This window comes from Pleurodeles waltl, chromosome 7, assembly GCF_031143425.1.
Source record: "Pleurodeles waltl isolate 20211129_DDA chromosome 7, aPleWal1.hap1.20221129, whole genome shotgun sequence".
Classification (NCBI taxonomy): domain Eukaryota; kingdom Metazoa; phylum Chordata; class Amphibia; order Caudata; family Salamandridae; genus Pleurodeles; species Pleurodeles waltl.
The window spans coordinates 1,349,624,780-1,349,652,227 of record NC_090446.1 but is presented as its reverse complement, the minus strand read 5'-3'; the positions used below and the strand labels follow the sequence as shown (position 1 = coordinate 1,349,652,227).

Sequence of the window (27,448 nt, the reverse complement as noted above, 5' to 3'; positions counted from 1 at the left end):
CACCTCAGACAATTGGGTTTTGAACATAATATGTCACGGATACTGCATAGAACTGAACTGCTCAAAAAACCACCCCAACCCAATAGAGGGAAGGTACCAACAAAGTAAGCAAGCAGAGGTAACTGTTCACCTTATTTCCTGGTCCCAAAACAAGATCAAATCCTGAGACCAATCCTAGATCTCAGATTCATGAATAAATGAATAAATTCATACACAACACCTCAAGGTGACAACTCTCCAAGGAGTAATACCACTCCTAGGGAATGGGGATGATTTGGCCACCTTAGATCTGAAGGACGCACATCTGCACATACATTTGACCCAAAAACACCAAACATTCCTCAGTTTTGTATTGGATGAGGTGCATTACCAGTTCAGAGTGCTACGATGCGGCATAAAGTCAGCTCCAAGAGTCTTCACAAAGTGCCTCAAAGCAGTAGCAGCACACCTACGAAGACAGCAAGTCCATGTCTGATCATTCAAGGACGATTGGCTTGAAAAGCACAATTGAAAGAAAAACGCCACAAGGATACTCAAACAGTGATCGGCACACTACAGTGTCTGGATTTCACAGTAAAGCAAAAGAGGCTATCTCCGCAAACGGATCAGGAAAGAAGTTCCTGGAAGAAATCCTAAACTCAAGGACATCACAAGCATACCCAGTCCTAAAAAAAACAAAAGCGATAACGCAGCAGACTCATTTCTACCAGAGGGATTGGCCTCTGACAGTGAGGATTGTCATGAAACTGATGGGTGTGATGGCATCATGCATACTACTCATAACCCATTCAAGATTGCACATGCATCCCATACAGAATGGATCTGCAACAAATGGCCACAAGCCACTGGGAGTTGGGAGGATCTAGTGGTTGTCGCAGCAAAATTACAAAAGCAGATACAAAGGTGGGAATCAAAAAATGTGAACATAGGAAGATCATTAAAGACATCAACTCTAACGGTGACCATTAAAACGGATGCATTCCAGAAAGGTTGGGGAGCATTCACAGGTAACCTGAAAGTACAGGGACAGTGGTACAGATCAGATGTGCTGAAACATATCAATTACCTGGAAATGAAGACGGGTTTCATAGCCCGGGTCCTTTCCAATCACACATAACAGGTCAAACTGTGCTAGTTCAAACGAACAGTATAACAACCATGTTTTATCTCAACAAACAGAAAGGCACAAAATTGTTCACCGTGAGCAAATTAGCGCAAGAAATATGGAAATGGGTGATATCAAGTAAGATCATACTGGAAAAAGTCCACCTACCAGGGAATCAAAACATAGAGGCGGGCAGACTAAGCAGGCAGGAAAATAGCTCCCTTGAATGGGAACCAAAACGAGACACTGGAACAAATTTTCAAGGTCTGGGGAAACCGAAAATAGACGTGTACACAACATAAAAAAAGTAGAATTCCAACACTTCTCCAGATTTCCACACCAACAGTCAGCAGGGAATGCCATGTCAATAAATTGGTAAGGGAGATTTGCTTACACCTTTCTTCAGATTCCCCTGATACCCAAGGTGCTGGAAGAAGGCCAGAAAACCAGGGACAAAATGTATCCTCATATCCCCACATTGGGCCAGACTGACCTGGTACTCAGACCTAGTAGAGATGCTCATGGGACAAATGATCACAATCAAAGCGGAACATTCTTGGTGACAATGCAACCAGAGCTAGCAACCCTCAGCGTAGCGGCCTAGCTACTGAATATCTGCAATTCGGATATCTGCAACTGCTGCCCAGGACAATGGAAGTCCTTAGAGAGGCAGGGAAGGCCAGCCCAAGGAGTTGTGTTATGCTGCAAAATGGACAGATACATTTACTGGTGCACAGGTAACAGGAAGATGGAGACAAGAACAAAGCAGGAAACTGTCTTGACATACCACACTCACCTGCTAAATACTGGGTTAACCTATGCATCGATAAAGGTACACCTTGCAGCAATAGTAGCCTAATCAGAACGTTTCATGTAACGCTTTGTTGGACTAGACTGTTTTTGTAGGGTTATCCCCAAACTTTCGGCCTTCTTCCTCCTATTTTTCTGACTTGTTTTTGTTGGCTTTAGGACTCTGGGCACTTTACCACTGCTAACCAGGGCTAAAGTGCAGATGCTCTCTCTCTAAAATGTATTGGCGATTGGTTTATCCATGATTGGCATATTTGATTTCCTGGTAGGTCCCTAGTAAAAGTGCACTACATGTGCCCAGGACATGTAAATCAAATGCCACTAGTGGGCCTGCAACACTGATTGTGCCACCATCATGAGTAGTCCTGTAAGCATGTCTCAGATCTGCCACAGCGGTGCCTGTGTGTGCAGTTTTACGCTGCCATTTCCACCTGGCCAGTGTGCCCACTTGCCAGGCCCAAACCTTCCTTTTTACTACATGTAAGTCACCCTTCAGGATAGGCCCAAGGCAGCCCCATGGCCAGGGTGGAGTAGGACATATACTAGTAGGACATATACCTGTATGTTTTCACATGTCCTGATAGTGAAAAACAAATTTAGCAGTATTTCACTATCGCATGGACTATCTCTCCCAGAGGATAACATGGGATTGCCTTGAAATATCTTTTAAGTGTAATTTCCCATTGGGAGCAGATAGAGATTTAGAGTTTGCGATCACTGAACTCACAATTTAAAAATACATCATTTGGTGAAGTTGGTTTTTAAATTGTAAGTTTGAAAATGCCACTTTTAGGAAGTGGGCATTTTCTTTCTTAACCATTATGTGCCTCTGCCTGGCTGGGAATACACATCTGGGTCAGAATGGCGTTTTGGCTGTTTGTGAATTCACTCTATATAGCCACACAAAAGGAGCAGAGGTGTTCCCTGCATATCCTGATGGGTCTTCCTGAGCTAAAGTGATGGGAGGACCGAACACTTGTACCTGAATAAGGCTGTGCCTGTCCTTACACAAAGCAGTCTCCAACCCCCTGGAGTGTGCCTTGGGCTAAGTCTGGGAAAGGCATGGTCTTGTGCACTACAAAGACTTCTCTTTGAAGTTTGCCTACTTCAAAGGCAGAAATGGGTATACATACTGGACCTCTGACCTCACAAATGTAGAATCCTTCTGGACTGGGAACATTTTGCCAGGAAGAAGAGCTGGATGCTGTAGGAGGGACTGCCAATCTGCCTGTTTCTTTGCTGTGCTGGCCTGCTGCTTCTGTCCTGTGAGTGAAAAGACTGGTCTTTGCTTTCTACATCCACCTTCCAAAGGTTCTTCAAGGGCTTGGACTGAGCTTGCCTCCGGTTAAGAAGTCTCAGAGACATCAAAGGCTTCATCTGCCAGCACCTTGGCTCTCTTGCTGAGAGTCCGGACTTGCCAAGTGTTGCCAAATCCAGTTCCTGGCCTCTTGAGAGTGAGTTCTGTTGCAGCAAAGAATAAACCAAGTACATTGACTCTAGAGCGACTTCGGAACAGGCACTGCTGACTGCACCAGAGCCGTGGTCCCCGCTGAGTGCAATGACCGTGACCAACTCTGCAGGGCCTCTGAAATCCTGCCACAGCGCAAGTCCTGAGTGCCGTGTCCCTGACTTCCGTGATTCCCAAATCCAACTCCGCCATAGCACCTGTGGCCCAACAGTGTGATCGTGACACTGTGAGGTCGACACCTTGTGTCTTGACCTGCTGGATTCATCGACTCCGCCGGATTGTAAGGAACCAATGTCTTGCCACCAACGTCCCATCACCTCCCCTGCAACTGTAAGGAACAGTTGCCCTACCTCTCCTGACTCGCAGTAAGGAGCCAATGCCTCACCTCTTTGGTAGCAGTAAGGAACCAACGCCACACAGTGCAGCTTCAAAACCAGCGCCGCTGTCAGGCTCTGCACTGCACCGGAGCCGTGGTCCCCATTGAGTACAACGTCCTGCAACACAGGCCAGACACCGCTGCAGCGTCTGCGAAATCCTACCAGAGTGTGAGCCCTGAATACCAGTTTCCCGATGTACGGGACACTGAATTCCGCTGCAGCACCTATAGCCCCATGGTCTGATCGCGACACAACGAAGTCTTGACCTGCTGGATTAATCGACCCCTGCCGGATCATAAGGAACTGACGCCTCGCCACCAACACCACATCACCTCCCCTGCAACCATAAGGAAACACCTCACCTCCACTCCCTAGCAGTAAGGAACCGATGCCTCACCTCCCCAGTAACAGTAAGGAACTGACGCCCCACCGGCTCCAACGATGCATCACCTCCCCAACTCTATTCAAAATCTTTGTCTCCTCATTGTTTCCCAAGGTACTGTACCTGGGGTTCATGCGACTCCGTGACCAGCTTTCACTCCCTTGCGAGTGGCATTGGGCTGTTGGAAACAACTCCGTTAAGATGTTGTGATAGCCCCAGTGGGAGCTATTGTGTTTTTAAGCAGTACACTAAAATTTAACCTTTGAAAATGTGTATCTTTACTTCTGTATCTTTGATGTTTGTCGTTTTGGTCTTGTTTTACTCAGATAAATACTGGCTATTTATCTAAACTGGTGTGGAGTACATTCGTGGTGTTTTCACTGTTACTGTGTGTGTGTTCAAATACTTTACACATTGCCTCTGAGTTAAGCATAACTGCTTGAGCCAAGCTTCAAAGGGGGAGTGAGTAGGGGTTATCTTAGCTCTGTGACCCCCTTACCCTGATGGGTGCAAACTACTGCCAACTAGAGACCCCATTTCTAACAAGCTTCTTCTCATCGCCAGTGGTGAAGATGTTCTTGTAGCGTTCTAAACGAGTTGCACCACCAAGATCAGTTCTAGCACCATTTTGGGAACTTAAACACCGTGTTAACACAGTTAATGACAGACCCGTTTAAATCTGTGCATAAAACGGATCTGAGATCACTTTCACTCAGGACAACATTTCTGATTGCATTCACATCACTCAGCAGAGTGAGTGAGCTTCAAGCCGAACAGTACAGGAACCATACCTACAAATACACAAAGATAAGGTGGTTCTTAGAACCAACCACCAGTTTCTGCCCAAAATGGTGACCTACTTTCATGTCACCCAAAGCATACAGCTACAAACTTTATTCAAAGAACCTAAGACACAGATGGAAAGAGCCCTACACACGTTGGATATGAGGAGGGCTTTAATATACTATCTGCAAGAAACAAAACCGTTTTGTAAAGGTTGTTTGTATCCTTCGCCAAGACAGCCAGGGGTTCTGTGGTAACCAAAGGAACAATCTCAAGATGGATAGTAGAAACAATACAGACCTGCTACTCAGGGCACTGCCTTCACACCGCAGAGCCTACTCAGCTATGAAAAAGGGAGCAACACTGACATTCTTAGCAAAGGTACCCGTGGACAGAATCTGCGCAGCAGCGACATGGGCATCACCACACACCTTTATGAACCATTACTGTATGGACATTCAGATGAATAAGGAAGCACAGGTGGGACATATAGTACCACAACACCTGTTTGCTAACACCTCCTCATTTCATCCCACCCAACCTAAGGGAAGGGACCGCTATATAATCTAATGCACAGCATGGGAATCCAGAAAAGGATTCATGCTGCAAAACGAAATGGTTAATTAACAGTATGAGTAGTTGTGCAGCTTGAAGAGTTTTCTGGATTCACATGCAACCCACCCACCTCCCCAGAAATGAGAGATGATTCAACCAGGTGGGGAAGGGAAGAAAAAAGTAGTACACCAAGAAAGGAAAGAAAAAAGTATCTGAAAATGTTGACTACACACAGGAAGTTTTGGGGTGCAGTCTGATGTCACACAGGGAAGGACATACGACCAAATGGTGATCAATGTCCACAGGGGAAAACCGACAATTCCCAACCCAACCACTAGCTGGAGGAATAAGGCACATCATGTGAATCCAGAAAACTCTTTAAGCTTCAAAACTACTCCTGCTGGTAAGTAACCATTTTGTTTACCTTTCAGCTTATAATCGCTTCCCTGAGTGTTTATAAAGGTTACCTAAGTCGTAGCAATCCATCTTTTTCAGGTGTTGTATCCAGATCATTGGCTAGTCAAGATAGTCACTTGCTGCTTGATTACGAAACCTAACTTCTTTGCTGCACTTTAAACATTCTACTTTTGTCATTCGACCAGAAGTCTCATCTGTATTCATTACAGAAACATTATATTATAAGAGAATAACATCATTGATTAAGAAAGTAGAACATTTGTCCAACCATCCTATAATTTCCACACAATGACTTCAGGCTCTTGGGTCTGGCTCTTGTGCATTCATGTGGTTCACTTGACTTCAGATAAACATACATCAGCATCACTTATTTCTAAATTGTACTACCTGTACTCTGTCCAAACCAGTTGTCATTCACAGTCACCTATTTTATTCTCTTTGCTGCAGGGCATCAGACAACTACTTCTTGAAGGTCCTCTCCCCTTCATGTTTGAGTTTCCAACTCCTATCACTCTGAATTCACTCTGAATGGGTGGCTCATTGCTGACTGGGTTATTATACCTTTATCAGGGCTCTCCAGAACTGAGGCTTACACCATAAATATCTGGAGCTAAAGACCAATTTTCTAGGTTTAATAACGCTAACTTTCCTTTCATGTTTCCAGGGTAAAGACGGCAAAGCTCTCACAGAAAATGCCAAGAAGGAAACTGTTTCATTGTGGTCTAGTCTTTCAAAAACATTTTTTCAGTGGTACCACTAATATGTTCTGCTGTCTGTGCTGCAAATGTAATCCTATTTTTTTTTCATGCATTTTATTTTTCAGAATTAGGCATAGTGTCTGTAAGATATTTAGACAATGTGTGTTTTGTTCTAAAAGTTATGGCCCATCTTGACTTCTCCAAGCCTTCCCAAACATTTAAGCTTCCAAATCCATAATTATTGAATTAATCTTTTATTCTGATGGCAGTACTTGTGACCTTAGACTGTTCATCATATATTTAAGAATCTGTTGATTTAGGGGGTTCTAAAAGTTGAAAAGAGAGCATTCATTTGAGAAACATTGTGTTTCAATGAATTTTGTATTAGTTTAGTTGATACAAAATACAAACCAAATAACCACAGACGCCATGAACCATCCAGATTTTCAAACTACGTACTCCCTCTAAACGTTGACACCCCATGTCATGCTCCCTCTGCTCCCGGGTCACAAATAGTATGATGTTTGCAAAGCTCTTAAAGCTTAAATCTATGGCAAAAGTGTCCAGTAATGAACTGAATCACCTCTTCGTCCCTGTACAGTGTAAGTTTTTTTGTTAGACTTAATTTATGCCACAGCTTTGCCATACCAGTCCTATGTGGTGAAAAGCAGTTGTTTCACCTTTAGCGAAGATCATCTGCTTGGCCATGAGTGAGCACCAGTTAATTTACTAGCTGGGTTCACCCCTTGCACATTTCCCATCCTACCTCCGTAGTGACTGTATTATCAAGAGCCCATATGTTGGTGCCCCATTCTGTTATCCTGAGGGTGTCCCTCCTTCAGTAGTCCCAGAGGATACGAATTATAGATCCCATCTATCTACACACACCAGCCTCGTTCTGACCTATTGTCTCAAGGCAGGGCTCAGATCGCATTGGCGAGTTTTTTTTATTTTATGAGGTCGAGCTATTTTTAGATTCTACTCAACCCTTCTGACCAGTGGACAAATAACAGGTGTTCTGTTTAGTCTGAACCTGAATTAGCAATTAAGATGCTTTTAAATCTTATTCTTGTAACATTTGCTCTGTGTTAAGAGACAGAGTTCAGATGTCAGTTTGTCTTCTTGCAATTGAAATACTTTTCCTTGTGACTGCAGAGTTCCAGGATTTAGTAAGATGAACTGTCTGACCTATGTGAAGTGAAAGGCTTTTGGTATCCGCTTTTTCCTAACACACACCATTTACATAATAACTAAGTCAACTTTACAGATATTTCAAAATATATTTCAGTTGTTGTGAAAGACTATTTTGTGTACATCTGTGTAATGAAAAAAATATTTTAAGAGGATGAAAAAAAGTCAGAACACTTTACTTGGTGATGTGCAAATGATAAATGTTTTCTGAAACCCAATTTTCACAGATTATTGTTAATACATTTTATAGTTTTATCAGTGAAGTGGGAAGGTTTTTGGAAATTTCTTGGAAATTTACTATATGTAAATGGCAGTGCACTACTACATCATGCTTTAAAATATATATATTTTTTTACAAGTGAGTGTTTACACATAAACTGAAAAACACTCCTACCCTGATGGCAAAGCTATTAGTAAACTAAGAGGCAAGTCATGCATGGATCATGTGTACCGTATATGTGTGCTAGATTTATTATACATGGAGCAAACTTTTAGTGTATTTAATCAAACAAAAGAAATGCTGAACTCGCATATTTGAAGGTGCACTCATATGTGAGAATGAAGAAAAAGTTGACTGTAAAATACAATATTTGTCTAGGATCACACAATTTGCGACCCGTTTTTGGGTCCAAGTACATTACAGTTAGGTCGAGTAGATTATTCAAGCTACCCGACCTGCAGATCTAGTAACATTTTTATGATTTTTCAAGGCCTGCAAGGGTATATGTAAGCATTGCAGGGTCCAATGCCAGAGGTGTAGGATTTTAGTCTCTGTCTCCTGCCCCTGTACCCTTTGTAACTTTGCACATGGCACCATGGCTGTTGTATGAATTCATCCCTAGTTATTTCTCCCACATATGATTTCCCCATAGGGGGAGTCCTAATCTGTTTAATCACCATGTAGATTCTAGAGCTTAGGTGGGTGTCGTCTGCAGCATTTCTTTGTTTTTTTGTTGTTGTTTTTTTTTTTTTTTTTATTCTGTCGGAGTGATCATCAATGCCTTTCATATGCTCTACTCATCAACAGCATCTGATCTATGTGTATTTGTATCTGTAGTCCACCTTGAAGGGTTTGAACAATTTAATGGTCCCCTTGAAGAGATTACCTCCTTGGCCGCGTCAGGCTTGCTGCTGTTGCTAAACAGCATCCCTGTGGTTCCTATTCCAAAGTCTGGTTTCCACATTAAGGGCGTGGTAGGCAAGAGAAAGCTCATAAATCCTGCCCTTTCCCAGTGGACACACTTATGTCACCATCATAACTGGTGTCTTTTGCAAGTTGGATGAAGTGAGCTTGTTTGCCTGTGGGCCTCCAGCCAGGAACTATTCTACAAAGCATGAGTGGTGTTCTGTTTCAGCGACAGCAGGTATATGAGGTGAGTGGCCCGGTGATACCTGAATCGGTTGGTGTTAAAATGTCACTCCAGGCCCCCTTTCTTGTAAACATCTACTTATGAATGTCATGAAAAGACTCTGCTTGGGATTTAAAATATATCTGACTGTTGAATAAGAGACTTTTGGAAGTCCTTCAAAAGATACACTCTTGTTTCCAATACAGGTTCAAAGTATGAGATTGGTTGTTTTAGCATGTTATTGAGAGTGGGTCTCAATCAGGAACTAGAAAAATATAGACTGTGGTGAATATTTTAGTTACTTTAGTGAGAAAATCTGTGTGTTGCAAGTTACATATGGAAGTGATGCTGCACCATCACCAAGAAGCATTTTACTTCAATCATTTGCCCATGGTTTTTAAGTTTAGAATGGTACAGTATTGTTTTCTCTGACTTTTCTGACTATGAAGTAGCTGGCATAGATTCCTTTGCACTTTATAAACCATCTTTCATTTCCCTTTCTATGAACAATTGAATGTTCTGTGCTGGCGCGTAGGAAGGGGTTCTCACTGCCATAATGTAAAATCAGGTAGCAAGCTCCAAAAATGAAGTTCATAGCCATTATCTGAATTACATACTTCATAGTCTTTTATTATGCTTTAAGACGAGAAAGAGTTTGGGAAATATTGCTAATTTTGCGGTGGTGGTTGTTGGGGGCTTTATCTGTGCAGCAGAGTAACTGCAATAGGCTGTTTTGTCTGGTGATGACACCCGCAGAGGCCTCTCAGAGGGAGCAGAATGATTATCACCAGTCTTATATGTAGCTGACAAAGGCACACAAAATTGAAGACGTTAGTCAATAAACATGGACTACTGGGCATATACTATGATCCTTGGTATGAGAGTCCAATTATTTTCTTCCCCTTTCCAGGACTTTTTACAAGCACACTTAGCATTGAGAGCTCCAACGTAATTCTAAGGCAATTGATGTGACACACCTTAGGGAAAAGTATAGCATTACAAAATTACTTTCACACATGAAAAAAGAAAATTGCATATAATTAAATGGTACCGAACAAAATGAAAAATGTATATTGTATATATTTAAATGCCCCAGGATCCCCCATGTGATCAGAGATTTTCCACTGTTGATAAGTTTCAAAGGCATTTCATAATAGAAGCTCCACATGCTAAGTTTCATTCTGATGTTTCCCACCTACTGCTCTTTCTCTTATAAATAGCTTATTGCAGTGTAGAAAAATATTGTTAGTTGATTGTTGACAGTAAAATGGTGAATTTACTCTTTCCTTTTATGAAAAGGTAATTTTGGGCTACAATCCCTTATACGTTCCCAATTTGATGTGATATACTTTTTGGTCTAAAAACTAAAGAGTAAAATATTTATTTTCTGTGCCCTATAAGTAAACAGTGAAATTTTTAACATAGCATGTATTATGCATCATCAGCAGGGCTTCGTGAAAACAGTGCGTTGTAGGGAGCAAACCAAGAAATCACTGGACTGAAAACTGTCTTGGATGTAGAATTTAGATGAACTGATGTTCTGTTTTTGGTAATGTATGCTTTGACCCAGTAATTGGATTGATTGATGTCAAGCTATGTATGAACAAACAGATGCCATGTTTTGAGGTTCTAACCACAGAGGTTGAAATGCTGGACAGCCAGATATATAACACAAGCTTCCCTGTCCACTCACTTGCTACTAGGCCTCCACAACTGCAGCAGTCCTATTGATTTGGTGGGAAATAGTCCTTCACCTATGGCAGCAAGAATTAGACAACATACTCCCGCAGGAAGTTGGTTAATTAACTGCCGAATCCTTTGGAATCACTTGGAATAGTCATTGTGATATGAGGGCTCCTTGCAGCCTGTTATCACCTTTGTTTTGAATGTTTCTTAGGGATAAATAAGAGATGAATACTTTTGCACCTTTCTTATGGCTTGAAGTCATATTTCTAGTTTACCCATTGTGATGATGTGAACCGACGTTGAGTTGTGGTATGATATCCTTTTTTAAGTCAAATCTCATTAACGGGAAAAAGTGTGAATCAGCAACCAGCCTATTGTTTTCTGAATTCTGTAACTTGACTAATGTTTGGTTTCAGCCTCCAATAATCCTGAACGATATAGGGTTCCTCTCGCTCATTCTCATCATAGTACTGCCAACTTTTGTCGGAATGTAAATGTTTTGTCCGCATGTCTTCCATATCTTAATCTCCTTGTCTGAACCTGTTGATGTTTCACTGAAGACCAATGTGTTTAGGGAAATGTGACTTACAGCATGCCTGGATCCCACTCTTTATTATTTAATAATTTTGTAAATGTGTAAAGTGTGTATCATTTCAGCCTCAAATAGCTTTAGATCATGTTGGGCAGTTATGAGAAAAGTTTATCCGATAGAAGTGTACATCCAGGTATTCAGGTTGTTTTTGTCTGATTACAGTTGTAAGGTATACATAACCTATACTTGTCTTTGCTCTTTTAGAGGCCCTCTGCTCCATGGGCATGGTCCAGCAACTGGTGGCTCTTCTCCGCACTGATCATGGGCCCTTTCATGAACATGTACTGGGTGCCCTTTGCAGGTAAGCAGTTGCTACACTAACCATGATTGTAAGGAAATGCCTCCTTGGCATGGTTACCCCCTGACTTTTTGCCTTTGCTGATGCTAAGTTTTGATTTGAAAGTGTGCTGAGGCCTGCTAACCAGGCCCCAGCACCAGTGTTCTTTCCCTAACCTGTACTTTTGTTTCCACAATTGGCACACCCTGGCATCCAGGTAAGTCCCTTGTAACTGGTACCCCTGGTACCAAGGGCCCTGATGCCAGGGAAGGTCTCTAAGGGCTGCAGCATATCTTATGCCACCCTGGGGACCCCTCACTCAGCACAGACACACTGCTTGCCAGCTTGTGTGTGCTGGTGGGGACAAAATGAGTAAGTCGACATGGCACTCCCCTCAGGGTGCCATGCCAACCTCACACTGCCTATGCAGTATAGATAAGTCACCCCTCTAGCAGGCCTTACAGCCCTAAGGCAGGGTGCACTATACCAAAGGTGAGGGCACCAGTGCATGAGCACTGTGCCCCTATAGTGTCTAAGCAAAACCTTAGACATTGTAAGTGCAGGGTAGCCATAAGAGTATATGGTCTGGGAGTCTGTCATGCACGAACTCCACAGCACCATAATGGCTACACTGAAAACTGGGAAGTTTGGTATCAAACTTCTCAGCACAATAAATGCACACTGATGCCAGTGTACATTTTATTGTAACATACACCCCAGAGGGCACCTTAGAGGTGAGCAGCTACCATGTTTTCAAGAAGATGTGGTGCTTTTGTTTTTCTACCTTCAGAGTTATCCCTATAAAGCTTTTGCCAATGCAACTAGAGTTTTGGTTGTCACACACAGTCTTTTTCCCTTTACCAGTGAGAGTCCCTGGCCCTCAATCCTGCATTAGCGGAGTCACCCTTTGTTGCTTTAGACAGATACAACATTTTGTGTACACTTTGACAATCTGTGCCATAAAGATCATGTTTGTGTATTTTCACTTCAGTTGGTGAATAACTGCTTGTATTACAGCTGGGCTCCATCTTGTATGTGGGGTGCTTCTGATTGTGCATTAGTATTGTTAACAAAATAACTAATTCTTTCTTTTTCTTAGTATAATTTATATTGATAGAAACTCTTTTGGAAAAAAAAATCATATTTACTTTTTATGGCAGAGGAGGGACACAACTAGACCAAATCCAGTCCTAGATTTTTCCATACTTGACCTGTTCTGTAAATTGGGATGATTGAACATTTGCCATTGTAAGATCTTCATTGATAGTCGTAAATGTTAGAATAATTGTCTGTTGGGTGTATTGCTCTGGATGCTTATAATCCACATATTTGTCCAGTTTTCACAGATAGGATGCAAATTTCAATATAGACACATAATGTGCCTTACCTTTCATGAGCCTGTCAGTGGCAATAAAGTTTCCCAATTTTAGACTCCCTAAGTCCACAAAAAACCTGTCTCAAGACACCATTACATCATGAACAGTGCAAAATGCTGAGTATCTGTCTTAACATTGATGGAAAAGCGCCTACCTGGTAGGCTTACATTGAATAAGGATGTGACAACAACAACCTGTCACTTTAAGGCTACAGGATCTTCTGTTATGATGGTTAGGACAGACAATTTCCAGCTTGTGATCTGATCCACACAAGATGTGTGTGTGATGTGTCTGCCATCCTCCTATTCAGTGAAGTAATGTTAATTTTACAAAAACGTGTTGAAGAGAACCCTGAAAGATCGAGAAGGCACCTGGCTGAGAGGCAAGTTGGAAGATCTGAGAGTGAGGGAGGAGCAATGAAAGAAGGAAAGGCCAGAAAAGCCCTCCAGCAATGCTTCGTCTGCTGAAAAATGAGCCAGCATTTTATAAGACTTTGAGAGAGAGAGAGAGATCTAGACAGAGGAGGTTAGAATAAGGTTAAAGATCACACAGACATCACCATCACTGATGTTCATGATTGACGTCACTGAATGTGGCAGCATGGCTCCTTATATTGGACAGTATTGTCATTTAAATATAAGAACATTATCAAATTGCCTTCTGCAAGATCTTGTTTTTCCTTTAAGTGGAAAAAGTTCCGCTTTTGTTCCAGAATAATGAATTTAACATAATCACTAAGCAAAGGATGTCGTTATCTCATACTTCTTATATATGGCATGGTCAAAACTACAGTCCTCTTTTAAGGTGCCTCTTGCTGCTATACCAGCTTCAGAAAAAGTCCCAACAGGGAGTCTTTCTTGAAAGTTCCTGTTATCAAGGGATTTTACAAGGCATAAAGAAAGTGTTTACTTTAGTCGGAACACTGTCTTTTCCTTTGAACTTCGGGCTAGTCTGGTCTAAAAAACTGGACATTCCATTTGAGCATATGCATTAGGCTTCCTTGTGACATCTTTAATTAAAAACAACATTTTTGCATCTGCCTGAAGGGTTTGTGAGACCCAAGCTTTTTCAGCCGTTGAACTACACATGTGTTTTTTCAATGAAATAGGGTTGTGCTCAGGACACACCCTTCTTTTCTACCCAAAGTTGTCTCAGAATTTGTCATTTACCAGGCAGTTAAATTACCTGTTCCATTTTCCCACTCCATATTTTCCAGCAATGCATTACCTTTGCAGGGGCGTGGAATTTAACAAAATACCTACTTGTCTATGGGACAGGTTGCTTCATAAATCTCAAAAAATCTACTGGTCCCTTTGGTGCAGTGTACCGCAGTGACAAATTATGGCAGTAATCTCATTATGTAAGAGTTCTGATAATGGCCTCTCTGAATATGCCAGGATTAATCTTATAGTAGGGCTTATAAGGATTTTTACTAGCTCTTCTCTAATCTTTTCCCATACTGAGAATGTACTCCTTACAAGGGCAAAAGTAGACATTTTTCCAGAGTTGGGAAAAAAGTGGTTGGAGGGACAGTAAACTTGTAAACACACAATAGATTTTCACATGAGCAAATCTGCACATGCGTATTTCCTTATGTTAAAATATAGTTCATACATATTTTCCAGGAGTACGATTTCCTGGTCTTATGTAAATTCTTGTGAATTCATGAAAGTCACTAATGCAAAGACATACACCATGGGCGCACTTTAGTGACTTTCTTTAAGAATTGGGCCCCTAATTAGGTCTGGCATTAACCAAGATAATTTGTTTTTATTAAAATTCTGTTTCTCTCTATCCGTCTATCGGCTTGCTTTACTGTGACTGATAGCATTCTGCTCTTTCACAAGGAGCATAGTGGCACACAAAGTAGTTTTGTTCAGTGCCAGGAACTACTGTAAAGATGTGTGCTTTTTGAGACCATCATTTTATTTTGCTTTTTGCCAGTGTTTGTTACAATGGCGACGGCCTGGCAACTCCCACAACAAAGTGTTATAAAAGCCATTTCAAAACAAGACACGCATTGACAAAACCTAAAGACTGACCACCAACGTCGGATTGTTTGTTTTGCCAGTGCTTGTTTATTTTCATGTTTTCCATAATCTTGTTGAAAATGGCTACCCTGATTTTCCATTAAGAAAAAAGTTTTGAAAATACTAACACGTATCAAAGAAATAGTACCTAAAATGTCACAGTAATTTAGCAAAACCTTTTTTCCCCACTTGCATTTTGTCCTGATCATTTCATTTTGAAACCTTTTTTTCCTACCTGTATTTTGTCCTGATCATTTCATTTTGAAAGCAAAGAATCATCCATCTTGCTTACAAGCTTCTGCAAATGTTTTTATCTAATCAGAGAGCATTCTGGGAGCATTATACTTAGCCTCATATTGTTAAACGTTTCAAACGTGTACGCATTTTTCTTTTTTATCTGGAATCACTGTCAGAGCAGTGAGACCTTAACGTTTATTTAGAGCATTCACCCTAATGATAAAGCCTTTACATTAATGACCCATAAATACAGGTTCGAACAGCATTAAAATATGGACACAAACATTACCTCAACTGCAGACCAGTGTCCTTCCATATAAACTGGCAGACAAAAGGTTTATGCTGCAGGGGCTGGGACTGCTAGTCCCAAGAACAAAATAAACATGAAAACGTGTTGTCCTTGACCCAAACAATACGTCTTGGGATTCCACACCCCTGTCTTCACTTCATAGATGTTAGAAGGGTACTGCAATTTTATCTTGATAAAACCAAGTCTCTTCACAAGTCCAGGCAGTTATTTATTAACAATGGTGGTGTTCATCAAGTTTCTTTTAAATAAATGTATTTCTTGGTTATGGTTCTGAAACGTTCTTAAACATTTTACTTCAAAGGATACATATAAGTATGTCATCGTATTGCACACACATTGTTCTGTGATGCTGCACCAGGTTCCCCTTTTTATATAGATATCTAGATGGACTGCAGTGACCTGAAGAGCTCTAGATTTGGGCAAGTCAATGCTGTGTAGAAAGTCTCCTGACGAATTGCAACTCTGTAGACATTCAGGTCCCACTCCCCTTTGAAAGCACTAAAGTTGTAAATGTTTAAATCTTATTAGGCGAAGCTTGTTTGTGACTGCTGCCTTACATGGGGCCATGAGTGGCAACGCCCATTCTTCATTATCTATGGGGCCATGTCTCCTTAAGTTTACTGAGGTTAGTAGGGTCTTATATATGGATGAGGTGGCGGCATCGTTTGTTTTTCTTCCAAGGGTGTATACCCTGGATTTCCTCGAGTTGTGTTATAAAAATTGCTAGAGCATGTCGTATTTGGAGGTAACTTTAGAACTGAATATGTAGTAAGCCACATTCCTCTTTAATATCTGCTTAATATATGCTAGACCATCTCTGTTCACATCATCCAATGTAGATATTGCAAGACGGTCCCACCCATTGAACCCCTTTAGGGTCGATACTTCTGAGAAGACGGTTCTCACCCACAATGGAGTCTATTCTGTAGGTCTGTCTCCTTAGCCTGTATACCTGTTTGTGGTTTTCCATAAGTCACAAACCACTTTTGTTGCGGTGGGACCTCCAATGGGAGCATGTCTTCTTATAGGAAGTGCGACTGGGCTTTCTTTTCCATTGCCCATTCTCTCCATCATCGAAAAGGGTAAAACCATCCAAATCTTTGCATCTCTATGGAAATTGTCTAGTAGGTGAATTATGGTTTTAATACAGACTGTCTTCTCTGCACCCACCAAGTGGATACCGACATACTTGATAGAGTAGGTAGTGACTCACATCTCCCTTTCTTCCACTCAAGGGCCATGATGCCCCACTTGTGACACCATCCATAACATTTTTGTCAGATGCGCCTTAAATCCTTAGTAGTGACTTAGTCTAGTAGTTGTATCACTGCTGGACCTGAGAGCGTTGAGTTAGTTAAATATATGAGATGATAGGCATAAAGCAATATCTTGTCCTCCAGGACCCCTGAATATCTAAAGCCAATCACTAGCTCAAATTGTGAAATCTCGCTGGGCAGGACCTTAGTAGCAATGACTACCAGTAGAGTGGACAGAGGTCATCCCTCTCTCGTCCCTCCTTCCAGTCTAATCAAATCTGAGAGTGAGTTTTCCACCCTGACCTAAGGTCCTAGTACCTTGTACAAGGGCTGGGTTTATGCTAAAAATGTGGGCTGAGACCTACATGTTTCAGTAGCTCAACAAGATAGTCCATGAAATACTATTAAGTCTTTTTCTAGGTCCATGAATAATAGGAGTGCCAGTTCCTCCAGCCAGTGGCTCATAGCTGTTGCATTGGATGTGCACCAGAGATTGTGTCTGGTTGCACTATGTGCCTACCTGCTTTTATCTGGTTGAACCAGAATAGTTATTACTGAGGCCAGTCTCTGCATCATTATCTTAGCCTAGGTTTTGGCCTCTGTATCAATTAAGGATATTGCCCAGTATGAGCTTGAGTTATCAGAAGGGCAATCAGGATTGGGGATACTCTATGTGTGCCTCTCCAAGTTCATGTGGGAGGTATACCTGTTCTCTAGCCTGCTCAAACACATCAAGGAGTGCCAGTGACAATGGTGTAGGTAGGCATTTGACAGATTCCGCTGGAAGGCCACTAGATCCCGGAGCTTTGTCAGTCGAGAGATGGCCCACGGCTTCAGACATTTCCCCTTTGCTTATTTGCGCGTCAAGCTGTACCTTATCTCTGTCGGAAAGGCTGGACATAGAAACAGATGTTAGGGATTCTTGGAACCGATAAGTGAGTGTGTGGTCTCGGTAGTGCCCATATCCATTTCCATTCCCGGTCATTGAAGTGGTCTGTGCCTTTATCTCTGTGTCATTGGGCCAGTTTGCCCCTTTTATTCCCTTGATTGTATAGTCTCTCTGGGCAGCTAGCCGTGTCTTATATGCCGTGCCATGTCTTGTGTGTTCAAGGTGGAATTTCCATTATTTCAGTCTGTGTAGGTTTTCTTCTGAAGCATCGGTTTCTTCACTGCCTGGTTGACATCTTCCTCTAGTTTAAGTAACAAATGTTTTCCTTTGTTGTTGTGTGTGTGAACCTAATGGCTCTTCCTCTTATTACCGCTTTGTAGGTGAGTCTACTGTGCCATTATTGATTTCAAAGTACTGCATGGTCTGGTAGTGAGACTACAAATTCTTGAGCCACCTAGGAATCATCCGTCATTGATAAGGGGCATTCAGTAGTTTACCATATATCTGTAGTTCTAGGGGCGCATGCTGAGGGAGGCCTCTGGCATTTAATGATCTATACCTAACCCTATCCGTGTTGGAAATCGTCATCAGGAAATAGTCAATCCTAGAAAAGGATCTATGTATCCAAGAGAAGAATGCATAATAACCCTCCATGATGGTGTTGGTGCACACATCCTTCAAACCCATAGATCTCCTGCGAGTGGGCTGCTGTTGGGGAGGGTCACCAATGGGGGCGGGTCAGGTGCAAACATAGTCCATCCACCGACTGAAATCTTTCTCTATTTTTGTGAGTCCTGGTAGTGTTTCTAGCTGGACTGCACCAATTTAGCTAGGATTTCCTGGGATATATGTAGTGGCACATGGCTTGAGCGTAGTGTGATTGGTTAATCATATATAGTACCAGTTACTATGACTTTTTTTTTCCTCCTGTATCTTTCAATTTATGTGTTATCACCAAAGGCAGGAGTTTGTGTAATGGTATTGCACCCCTTGTGATCCTCTTCCAAAACCTGGCATGAGCTGACTGGGTAAATCTGTATCTGTTAAGGTATTGGCAGTGATCTCTCATTAGCTATATCTCCTGTAACAGGAGTATGTCTGCTACCTAGTATTTGGCTGTGCTTAATATTGCAACTCTTTATCCTATTGAGGAATCTGTTTATGTTCCATAAGATACATTGTAGTATACTAATGGATCGCTATATAGGAGAGGTAAATTGAGATTTTAGTCTGCATGTTCCTTATCTATGTATTGGTACTGTTTCAGATGTGTGTTTCTATGAGAACTGTGCCCAATTCCCCACCCGAATATTTGCAGCCATGAATCATCTGTTGTAATTCCAACCTGAAGTTGGCTAGGTTAGTTGAGAAAGAAGCAAGAATGTCTCTCCCCTTCAAATCTTCCTCCGCTACCTACCACTACCAGAAATTAATATCCTTTTCTAATAACTGCTGAAATCCAGTGCCCTGTTCAGTATGTGTTAAGAGTCTCCAACTATAAATTGTATGCAGATATCAGTCTGGTCTTTTGCAAATGTCCCCAAAGAGTCTGTTTAATATATTTCAGGAAGGAGGCTGGGTCTATAGAAGATTAGTTGAGCTGTTGGTTTGCTCACAGCTGTTTCAGCGACATGTATGTTGTCATCTATGCTGAGCTGTGTACCTTGGGCTGGGTCCCATCCGTTTTGTGAGTCATCGCTTCTGTTGTCGACACCTTCATTCGATTCTGGTATCGTGAGTCTATTGGTATTGGGATGCGTCAATCAGATTCTACTCTTTCGGGATCTGTTTGTCACGTTTTGGCCACAGCCAATCTATTCCCTTTTGGGTTCTGGCCTGCACATCCATGTGTTGCAAATTGTACAGTTGTCTGGTAAACCTCTTGTAGTTGGAGGGAAAGATCTTCTTACAAGTGTCCAGAGCCATTCAGGTAGTAGGTTATTTCTTTTTTGTCAAGTTAGGTCATTAGGTTACTGCAGCAGCAGGTAGCTTACGTCAGGGCTACATTCTCCCTTCAGTTGCCCTAACTTGCATTGCAGACTACACATCTACGTCCTGTTATATTATTCACTCTAAGCTTTCAGGACACCGGCTCAGACATACAGAGAATAGGAACACATGGGATACTACACACCTCCCTTTCATACAAACACCAAAACAAAGAGCAGCCCTTCTCCTTGCAATAAAGTACATGAACCGTCATTCACAATCATCTAATCTCTAACATGTCTAGCTTACACATTCACTCACCAGCAACCTATAAAACTCTTAAATACCTACGCTAGCACACAAACACAGCAAATAGCAGTCACAGAAACTTTGTGACAGGTTAAGACATGAGGCTGTCCCCACTCCATGCCAAACAAAGAAGCAAAACAACAATTAGGTTGTTGACTAACATTGCACATCAGTCCAAGGCTTACAACTCTTGCAACCTTCTCGTACATGAGGCCCTACCACATCATGTCTGCACACTCAAGCAGGAGATGCAGCCACGCTACATCCAAGGCACGGAATCCACTGATTTTCTTCGACCAAGCATTTTCTTGTCATCCTTAAGTTTACACATTCAGTGCACAAAGCAAAACACAAACGGATAGTTTAACCTAATGCTACCTCAAATCAAACCAGACTGCAAAACAAAACCTGTCATAAAATCTACCCTCCTGTACAGTTTCCTAAACTACACAGTGAAACTAACTCTCACACGTTATTCACCTTTAACAATCAAAACACACATACATACAAAGACAACACAATGCACCATACACAAACGTTCAGTCTAGCATTCCAATATGCACCACCAGACCCCGTGACGCTAACTGGCTAAAACAACATGACCTGTTACCATGCTGAAGAAAGCAATTATTCTTCATCTAGTACTGTGCCTGCTTAACAATGCACCAGAAAAAATGGTATGTCTTCTGAACATAACGATACCAGCTTCCAGTAAATGAATAGTGAAAAATTGTGGAAACAAACGCTAGAGCAGCCCAGCAATACAACCATTGACAACTAACCACATCAGCAGGAAAAGGAATCCTAGCCTTCAACACACTAGAGCTACATCAACCACCACATTCAGGCACCACATTCAAACACAACACTGACTGACTCCATTATAAAAAAAAAGACAGTCAGGCTATATTGTCATTTTTAGGGTCGAGCGCACAAGCGCTTTGACCTGTTGTAAGTATTGTGGGCTTTTAACCACGCCCATGTCACGTCCATTACTTTCACTCGTTCGTGGGCTTGCCTTTCAAAAATCACTTGATGTCATTGGTAAATTCTGTACGTTTATCCCGCCTTCAGGCTGTTTTTGTCATGCCTTGCAGACTGCCCCTGTTACATGGATTATTGGACGATTGTCGATATACTTCAGCGTGGGCAAACTATTTATTTTGTCTCTCCCTTCCGTACTGTTTGGCAGCCAGGGCACTCACAGCGCGAACAGGCACAACACAGTGAACTGGATTGGCAGTACTGGAGCACTGGTTGTATTGTTCACAGTTACCTAATCAGAGTCATTTCTTGTGGCTCTCCCCTTAAAACACTTGAAATTGGTGAATGCTTTACGTAAAACAGAAATCCTCAAAGCGAAAGCGGCTCTCCTGGCACAGCGGAAGAGCTGATACTACAATATTCACTGCACTTGGGAAAACCTGATCCATAATGTTTTGCAGGGCATTACTTTTACAAAACATTTTTGCTCATAACTCAGCCTGTGGTGGTCCTAGGACAATGGGACCATCACTAAAACGTTCACGACAAAGTGCTCTTTCTGTCTACATCATCTGTGGGTCCCCACATTAGGTTAGTGGGGACCCCAAAATAATAACCTCTTTCACCATTCAGTGTCTGTTTAAGCTCTATCATGGCTGGAACTTTTGTTTTACAGCTGGGAATAGCTTGTGTTTTAAGTGCCTTGTTAATAATATTATTGTTGTAGGCCTGCTACCCTACAATATATATATATAATGCACTATGCCCTTTAGAGCTAAATGTATGGTTACACTGCATTATTTAATGCCATTTTCTTTTTGTGTGGTTATGCCCCCTAGGGGCTAGCTATATAGTTACATGACAATGTTTCTTACAAATGCTATTTCATTGTGGTGTCCTCTATGGGCTGTTCTAAGCATTACAGTCATATCAACATACTAAAATATTTGTAGCATGGAAACTTGTCCGATAGTCCTTTGAGGGGCATTACTTTTACAAAACATGTTTTGGTCCTAGTACAATGGGACCAGCTTCAAAACATTGACCACAATGTGCTCTTCCTCTGTACATCACCTCTGGGTCCCCACACTGTTGGTGGGGAGTCCAAAATAATAACCCCTACCACCACTCATTATCTTTTTAAGCTTTCTAATGGCTGGAAGTTTTGTTTTACAGCTGGGAGAAGTTATGTTTTATGGGCTTTGTTTGTAATATTTGATGGTGGGGTGGTGAAAGTGGTATTTTATTGGAATTAGCATGGCAAAATTTAAATTAGGATGCCAAATGGCAACATTTTCATTTTTTGCTGCCGATAAAGAAAGAAGGTAATTGGGAGTGCTTCTTTTTATGCAGGGCCACTGGAATTATATGGCAGGAAAACACAAAATTATGAGGCAGGGTTGATCAATTTATGTGGCAAGAAAAGTCCAGTTATGAATTTACAATGCCAATACCTCTAACTCAAGCTAATGCGGGACCTGTTGCATTGCAAATGCTTGTTAATATTTTAAACACTGGAAGAAATATATAGTAATGTTTAAAAAGGTCACTTTACAAAAGTAAAAGTACATTTTAAAAATGCTATTCACAAAACCTTTTTGTTCTATTTTAAAGTGAATGACCGAGAAAGGTAGTGCAATGAAACTGTATATGCTGCAGTATTGCAACTATGAGAATAGAACGTTGTTTCTTTAAGGGCACCTAGCCTTCAGTGATCATGCCTTGTAGGTGTCAGTTTACCCCCTTCTTTTGGACGCATAAAGTAACATGATAGAGTTAACCAAAGTTTCTCTCTCTCATCAGGGAAGAGGGTGGGTTACTTATTTCAGTGGGGATTTCACACAGAGAGCTAGGATTACAGGTAAGAAGCTATTGCTTCTCTCTAGAGGGATCGCCATTGATGAACATAAGCACTGAAAAGAGTTGTTAGCTTATCCCCAAAGCCAAAGAAAGAAACGATAAACAAGGTATGATATTTAAGCAAAGATGTTTCACAGAGAGGTTTGCCCTACTTGGGCAGCTGCTGTAGAATCATTCAGGCAATCAATGGGTTCTTGTGTAGCGTGGAGAATCACCCGTTCGGCCCTCAAGGGTACTAGGGACGATGAAGAATAGGGTTGGGGGTTCTGTGGCTCAGTTGAATTGCTGGATGGTTGGTCATTTGAAGAGCCAGGTCTTGAGGTCCTTCCTGAATTAAGGCAGAGCGTGAGATTGCCTGAGATGAAGAGAAAGAGAGTTCCAGGTCTTTGCGGTGAGGTAGGAGAAGGATCTTCCTCCAGCTGTAGTGTTGCGCATCTGTGAGATGGTGGTCAGGGCCAGGTGAGCAAAACGGAGTTGCCTGGTAGGCATGTGGAAGGTGAGGCGGGGTATGCAGGTCCGATGTTGTGGACAGCCTTGTAGGCGTGCGTGAGGAGCTTGAAGGTGATTCGCTTGTTAATCAGAAGCCAGTGGAGGTCTTTTAGGTGTCCGGAGGTCCGGCTGCATCGAGGGATAAGATGTGTCTGGCGGCAGTGTTCTGAATTCTTTGCATCTTCCTATAGAGCTTCAGGGTGGTTCCTGCGTAGAGTGCATTGCTGTCGTCGAGGTTACTGCTGATGAGCACCCGGGTGACTGTTCTTCTGGATTCTACGGGGATCCACTCAAAGATCTTTCGGAGAAGGAGGAGCATGTGGAAGCAGGAGGATGAGACGGCGTTAAATTGGTGGTTCATAGAGAGCGAGGACTCCAGGATGACACCCACGTTGCTTGTGTGGTCAGTCGGTGTGCGGGAGGGGCTCCCAGCGCTTTTGGCAACCAGGAGTCGTCCCAGGCAGAGGCGGTGGTACCTAAGATGAGGACTTCTGTCTTGTCATAGTTGAGCTTGAGAGAGCTGTCTTTCATCCAGGCAGCAACTGCCTTCATCTCGTTGTGGAAATTGGTCTTCACGACAGTAGGTTCATCGGTGAGGGAGAGGATCATCTGAGTGTCGTCAGCCCAGGAGACGATGTTTAGTCTGTGGTTTCTTCCGATGCTTGCTAGCGGGGCCATGTAGATGTTGAAGAGGGTGGGGCTCAAGAAGGATGCCACAGATGATCTTTGAATGTTCGGATGTGAACGGTGGGAGCCTGAATCTCTGGGTTTGGTCGGTGAGGAAGGAGAGGATCCATTCCAGGGCCATGCACGGATGTCGCCGTCGTGGAGTCTTGCACAGAGGGTGTGGTGGGAGACAGTGTCGGAGGCTGTGGTTTCACCTCAGTCCAGGAGATTGCGGAGTTCGTCTGTTGAGGCGAGGAGAGCAGTCTCAGTGCTGTGGTTGCTTCTAAAGCCGGGTTGGGAGGGGTCCAAGATGTGGTTGGTCTCGATGAATTCAGTGAGTTGGGCATTGATGGCTTTTTTAGATGACTTTGGCAGGGAAGGGGAGCAGATAGATGGGTCTGTAGTTCTTGTGGTCCGACGGGTCTGCTGAGGCTTTCTTCAGCAGGGGGTTGATCAATGCGTTTTTCCAGTCTTCAGGGAAGTTGGGGGTCTCAATGGAACTGTTCATGGTGCAGCAGAGCATGGGGTTGATGGTGTCACTGGCTTGGTTGAAGATGTGGTAGGGCAGGGGTTTCGAGGGGACTCCGGAGTGGACGGTCGTCATGATCCGTAGGGTGTAGTCAGCAGTGAGAGTGGACCAGCTGGTCAGGGTCAGCTGTGATCGGGAATCTTTGGGTGCGGTGGTTGCATGTGGGGCTGGTGGGTCTGTTGTGAAGCTGTCGTAGATATTGGAGATCTTGTGGTGGAAAATGGTGGTGAGTTTGTCGCAGAGGGCTTATGATGAGGGGGATGTCCACAGTGTCAGTGTGGGATTTGGTGAATTCTTTGATCACTGTGAAAAGTTATTTGCTGTTGTGTGCGTTAGCATTGATTCGTTCTTGCATGGCGGTTTTCTTCAATGCTTTGATGAGGCGGTGGTGTGATGTGACTGCGGTTTTAAGGGCTGCGTGGTCTGGCTGCACCTCCATCTTCTTTGGCTTTCTCTGTGATCTGTTGCAGGAGGGCTTCCGGGAGGGGGTGGGGAGTATTGGCACAGTTGGAGATCCATTGGCCGAGGAGGTGTACAGATATGGTGGCATCCGTGGTGGTGTGTTGAGGAGGGTGGTGACGAGCTGCTCATTGGTGACCTTGTTCCAGCTTCTGTGCAGGTGGAGGTGGGCATGGTGAATGGTAGGTGGATTTGGTGAAGGAGAAGTGGGCACAGTGGTAGTCTGTCCAAAGGAGTTCAGTGGTGTATGAATCAAGATAACAGTGTCTTGTAAAATTTGTAGGAAAGTGTTCTTTTTGACATGGTCATCCCCAGTTTTTGCCACTGGCACTGAGGTTTTTCGACTGAAAGTGCACTTGGTTCCTGCTAACCAGGTCTTCAGTGCCAGTGCTCTTTCCATAAAACAAGGCAAAATGGACTAATTGTGTACAATTGGAACACACTTTAGCACCCCTATAAGTCCCTGGTGAAATGTACCTCTGGTACCTAGGGCATGGGAACTAAAGAGGGTCCCTAGAGCTGAAGCATGTATTATGCCACACTAAGGGATCCCACTGCAAATTGCATGCAGACTGCCAATGCAGGCTGCGTGACATGGTACAAACCATGTGTGAAAACACAACATGATACTCTCATTGGGTGCCATGCCAAAGTCGTCACTGCATATGAGAATTGTAAGTCACTCCTACAGCAGGCCTTACATCCCTAGTGCAGGGTGCATTATATTTTATGAGAGGACATAGCAGAAAGAGCAGATATGCCCCTGTGATGTCTAATTGATTACTAGATATTACAAGTGAACAGGGAAGCCATCTTAAGGTATGTTCTGGGCACTGGTCATTATGAGTTACCCAGCTACATAATGGCTTTACTGAAACCTATGGTGTTTGCTATCAATCACTCATGTCTTAATAAACCAATACTCATGTCCGTATTGGATTTATTATGACATACACCCAGAAACATTCTAGTCTTCTAGTGTGCTGGCTGACTGGTAGTGACCAGCCTGCCACCATAGGCAAGTTTCTGACCCCCTGGAGGTGAGGGCCCACGCTTTCAGAGGCCAGAAACATTGCCTGCTCCGGAGGAATGTAATATCACCTCCTCCAGCAAGATGGCTAGTAAATCAGCATATCTGGGCTGGAGGCTTCAAAACCTCTGCCTCTGATATGCAACCCTGGCTTCCCCCAGACCTGAGGATTGCCACCCCCCTGCACTGAGGCCAATTTGGCACAAGGACAGGTGGAAAATTAACTACACAGTATGTGTTTTGCACCTCCAGGGTAGTCACACTCCTAAGGTGGGCTGCCCGATCTTCTCCACAAAGGAATGGTTGCACCATCTGGTTTTTGGTGGAATTAGGAACTCTGGGGCAAGGTTATGCCCATTCCCCCAAGGAAGTGGTCATATAGGTAGTGTGGTGACCCCCGGGGCAGGTAGCCCATTGACTGCTACCCTTCACTCCCCTAAATGCCCCTAAGTTCAGTATTTAGGTGGCCCCTTGACATCTGGAACTCCGATTTACCTGACTACAAGAAGAATGACTAAGAGCCGAAGACACAAGAACTGTTTACTTGATGCAAACCATGCCTGCTCCTGTCCCGACAACTGCAAAGACCCGACTTGTCCTGCGGCTGTGCATCTGCACAGAGCCTTGGAGGACCACTGCCACTTCACAAACCAGCCAGCATCTCCCTTGGAGTGGATGAGCCACTCCGCGCACCAACCACGACTGCCTGGTTCCCAGTTTTGCAGACCATCGGGTCTACTGAGGGAGCAATTCACCAGGAAGAGGGTCCTGAGTGTCCAAAAGTGCAGCCCTCTTGACCCATCCAGTCTTTGAGACTCTGTGCCTGCCCAGAGCCTCCCTGCACCAATACCAGAGGTACCACCCACCAGTTGCAGGCACCAAGGCTTGTTTGTGTCCAGCCCGGGCACCAGCATCGCCAAGACAGAGCTACTAATGTGGGACATCCGCATCACTGATGCCATTATCACAAAGTCCCTGTTGTCCTGTTTTGTCCCCATCTCCAGGTTGATCTAAAAAGTGGGAGCCTTCAACACATGCGAGCCGCTAGACAAACCTCTGCACCCGAGCCCCACCTCCCGAGTCTGACCATACCAAAGGTGTCCTACAGACCCTCAAGAGCGGAGCCCCCCTTTATGTTCTGGCAGACTGGTCCCCCAGTCTCATTTGCGGTCTTTTTCCCAAATGCAGATAATTTTCCCATTGACTTTAGCGTGTAGCATTCAAGGCTACAACCGTTGGAAGCATGTCTGCACCCAGACACACCAGGGCAGGTAAACTCGAACTGTTGGTGCTTTCTAGTACCTTGGCCCCTACTTACCTTAAATCTAGAAGGACTTATCTTAAGTCCAGAAGAACAGTCCTGTAAGTTGATTGAATCAACCCTGTACAGTGTGTGTTTCTCCCA

At 43.2% G+C, this 27,448-nt stretch overlaps 1 protein-coding gene across 1 annotated transcript in view; it reads left to right on the top strand.

Annotated features, from left to right (window-relative positions):
• The window catches only part of HSPBP1 (HSPA (Hsp70) binding protein 1), a 173,559-nt gene that overhangs the window by 60,501 nt on the left and 85,610 nt on the right, over positions 1-27,448 (top strand). Inside the window, exon 6 of the mRNA XM_069200762.1 lies at positions 11,618-11,714. Coding sequence (XP_069056863.1) covers positions 11,618-11,714 — 97 coding nt within the window. The remainder of the gene's footprint in view (positions 1-11,617; positions 11,715-27,448) is intronic.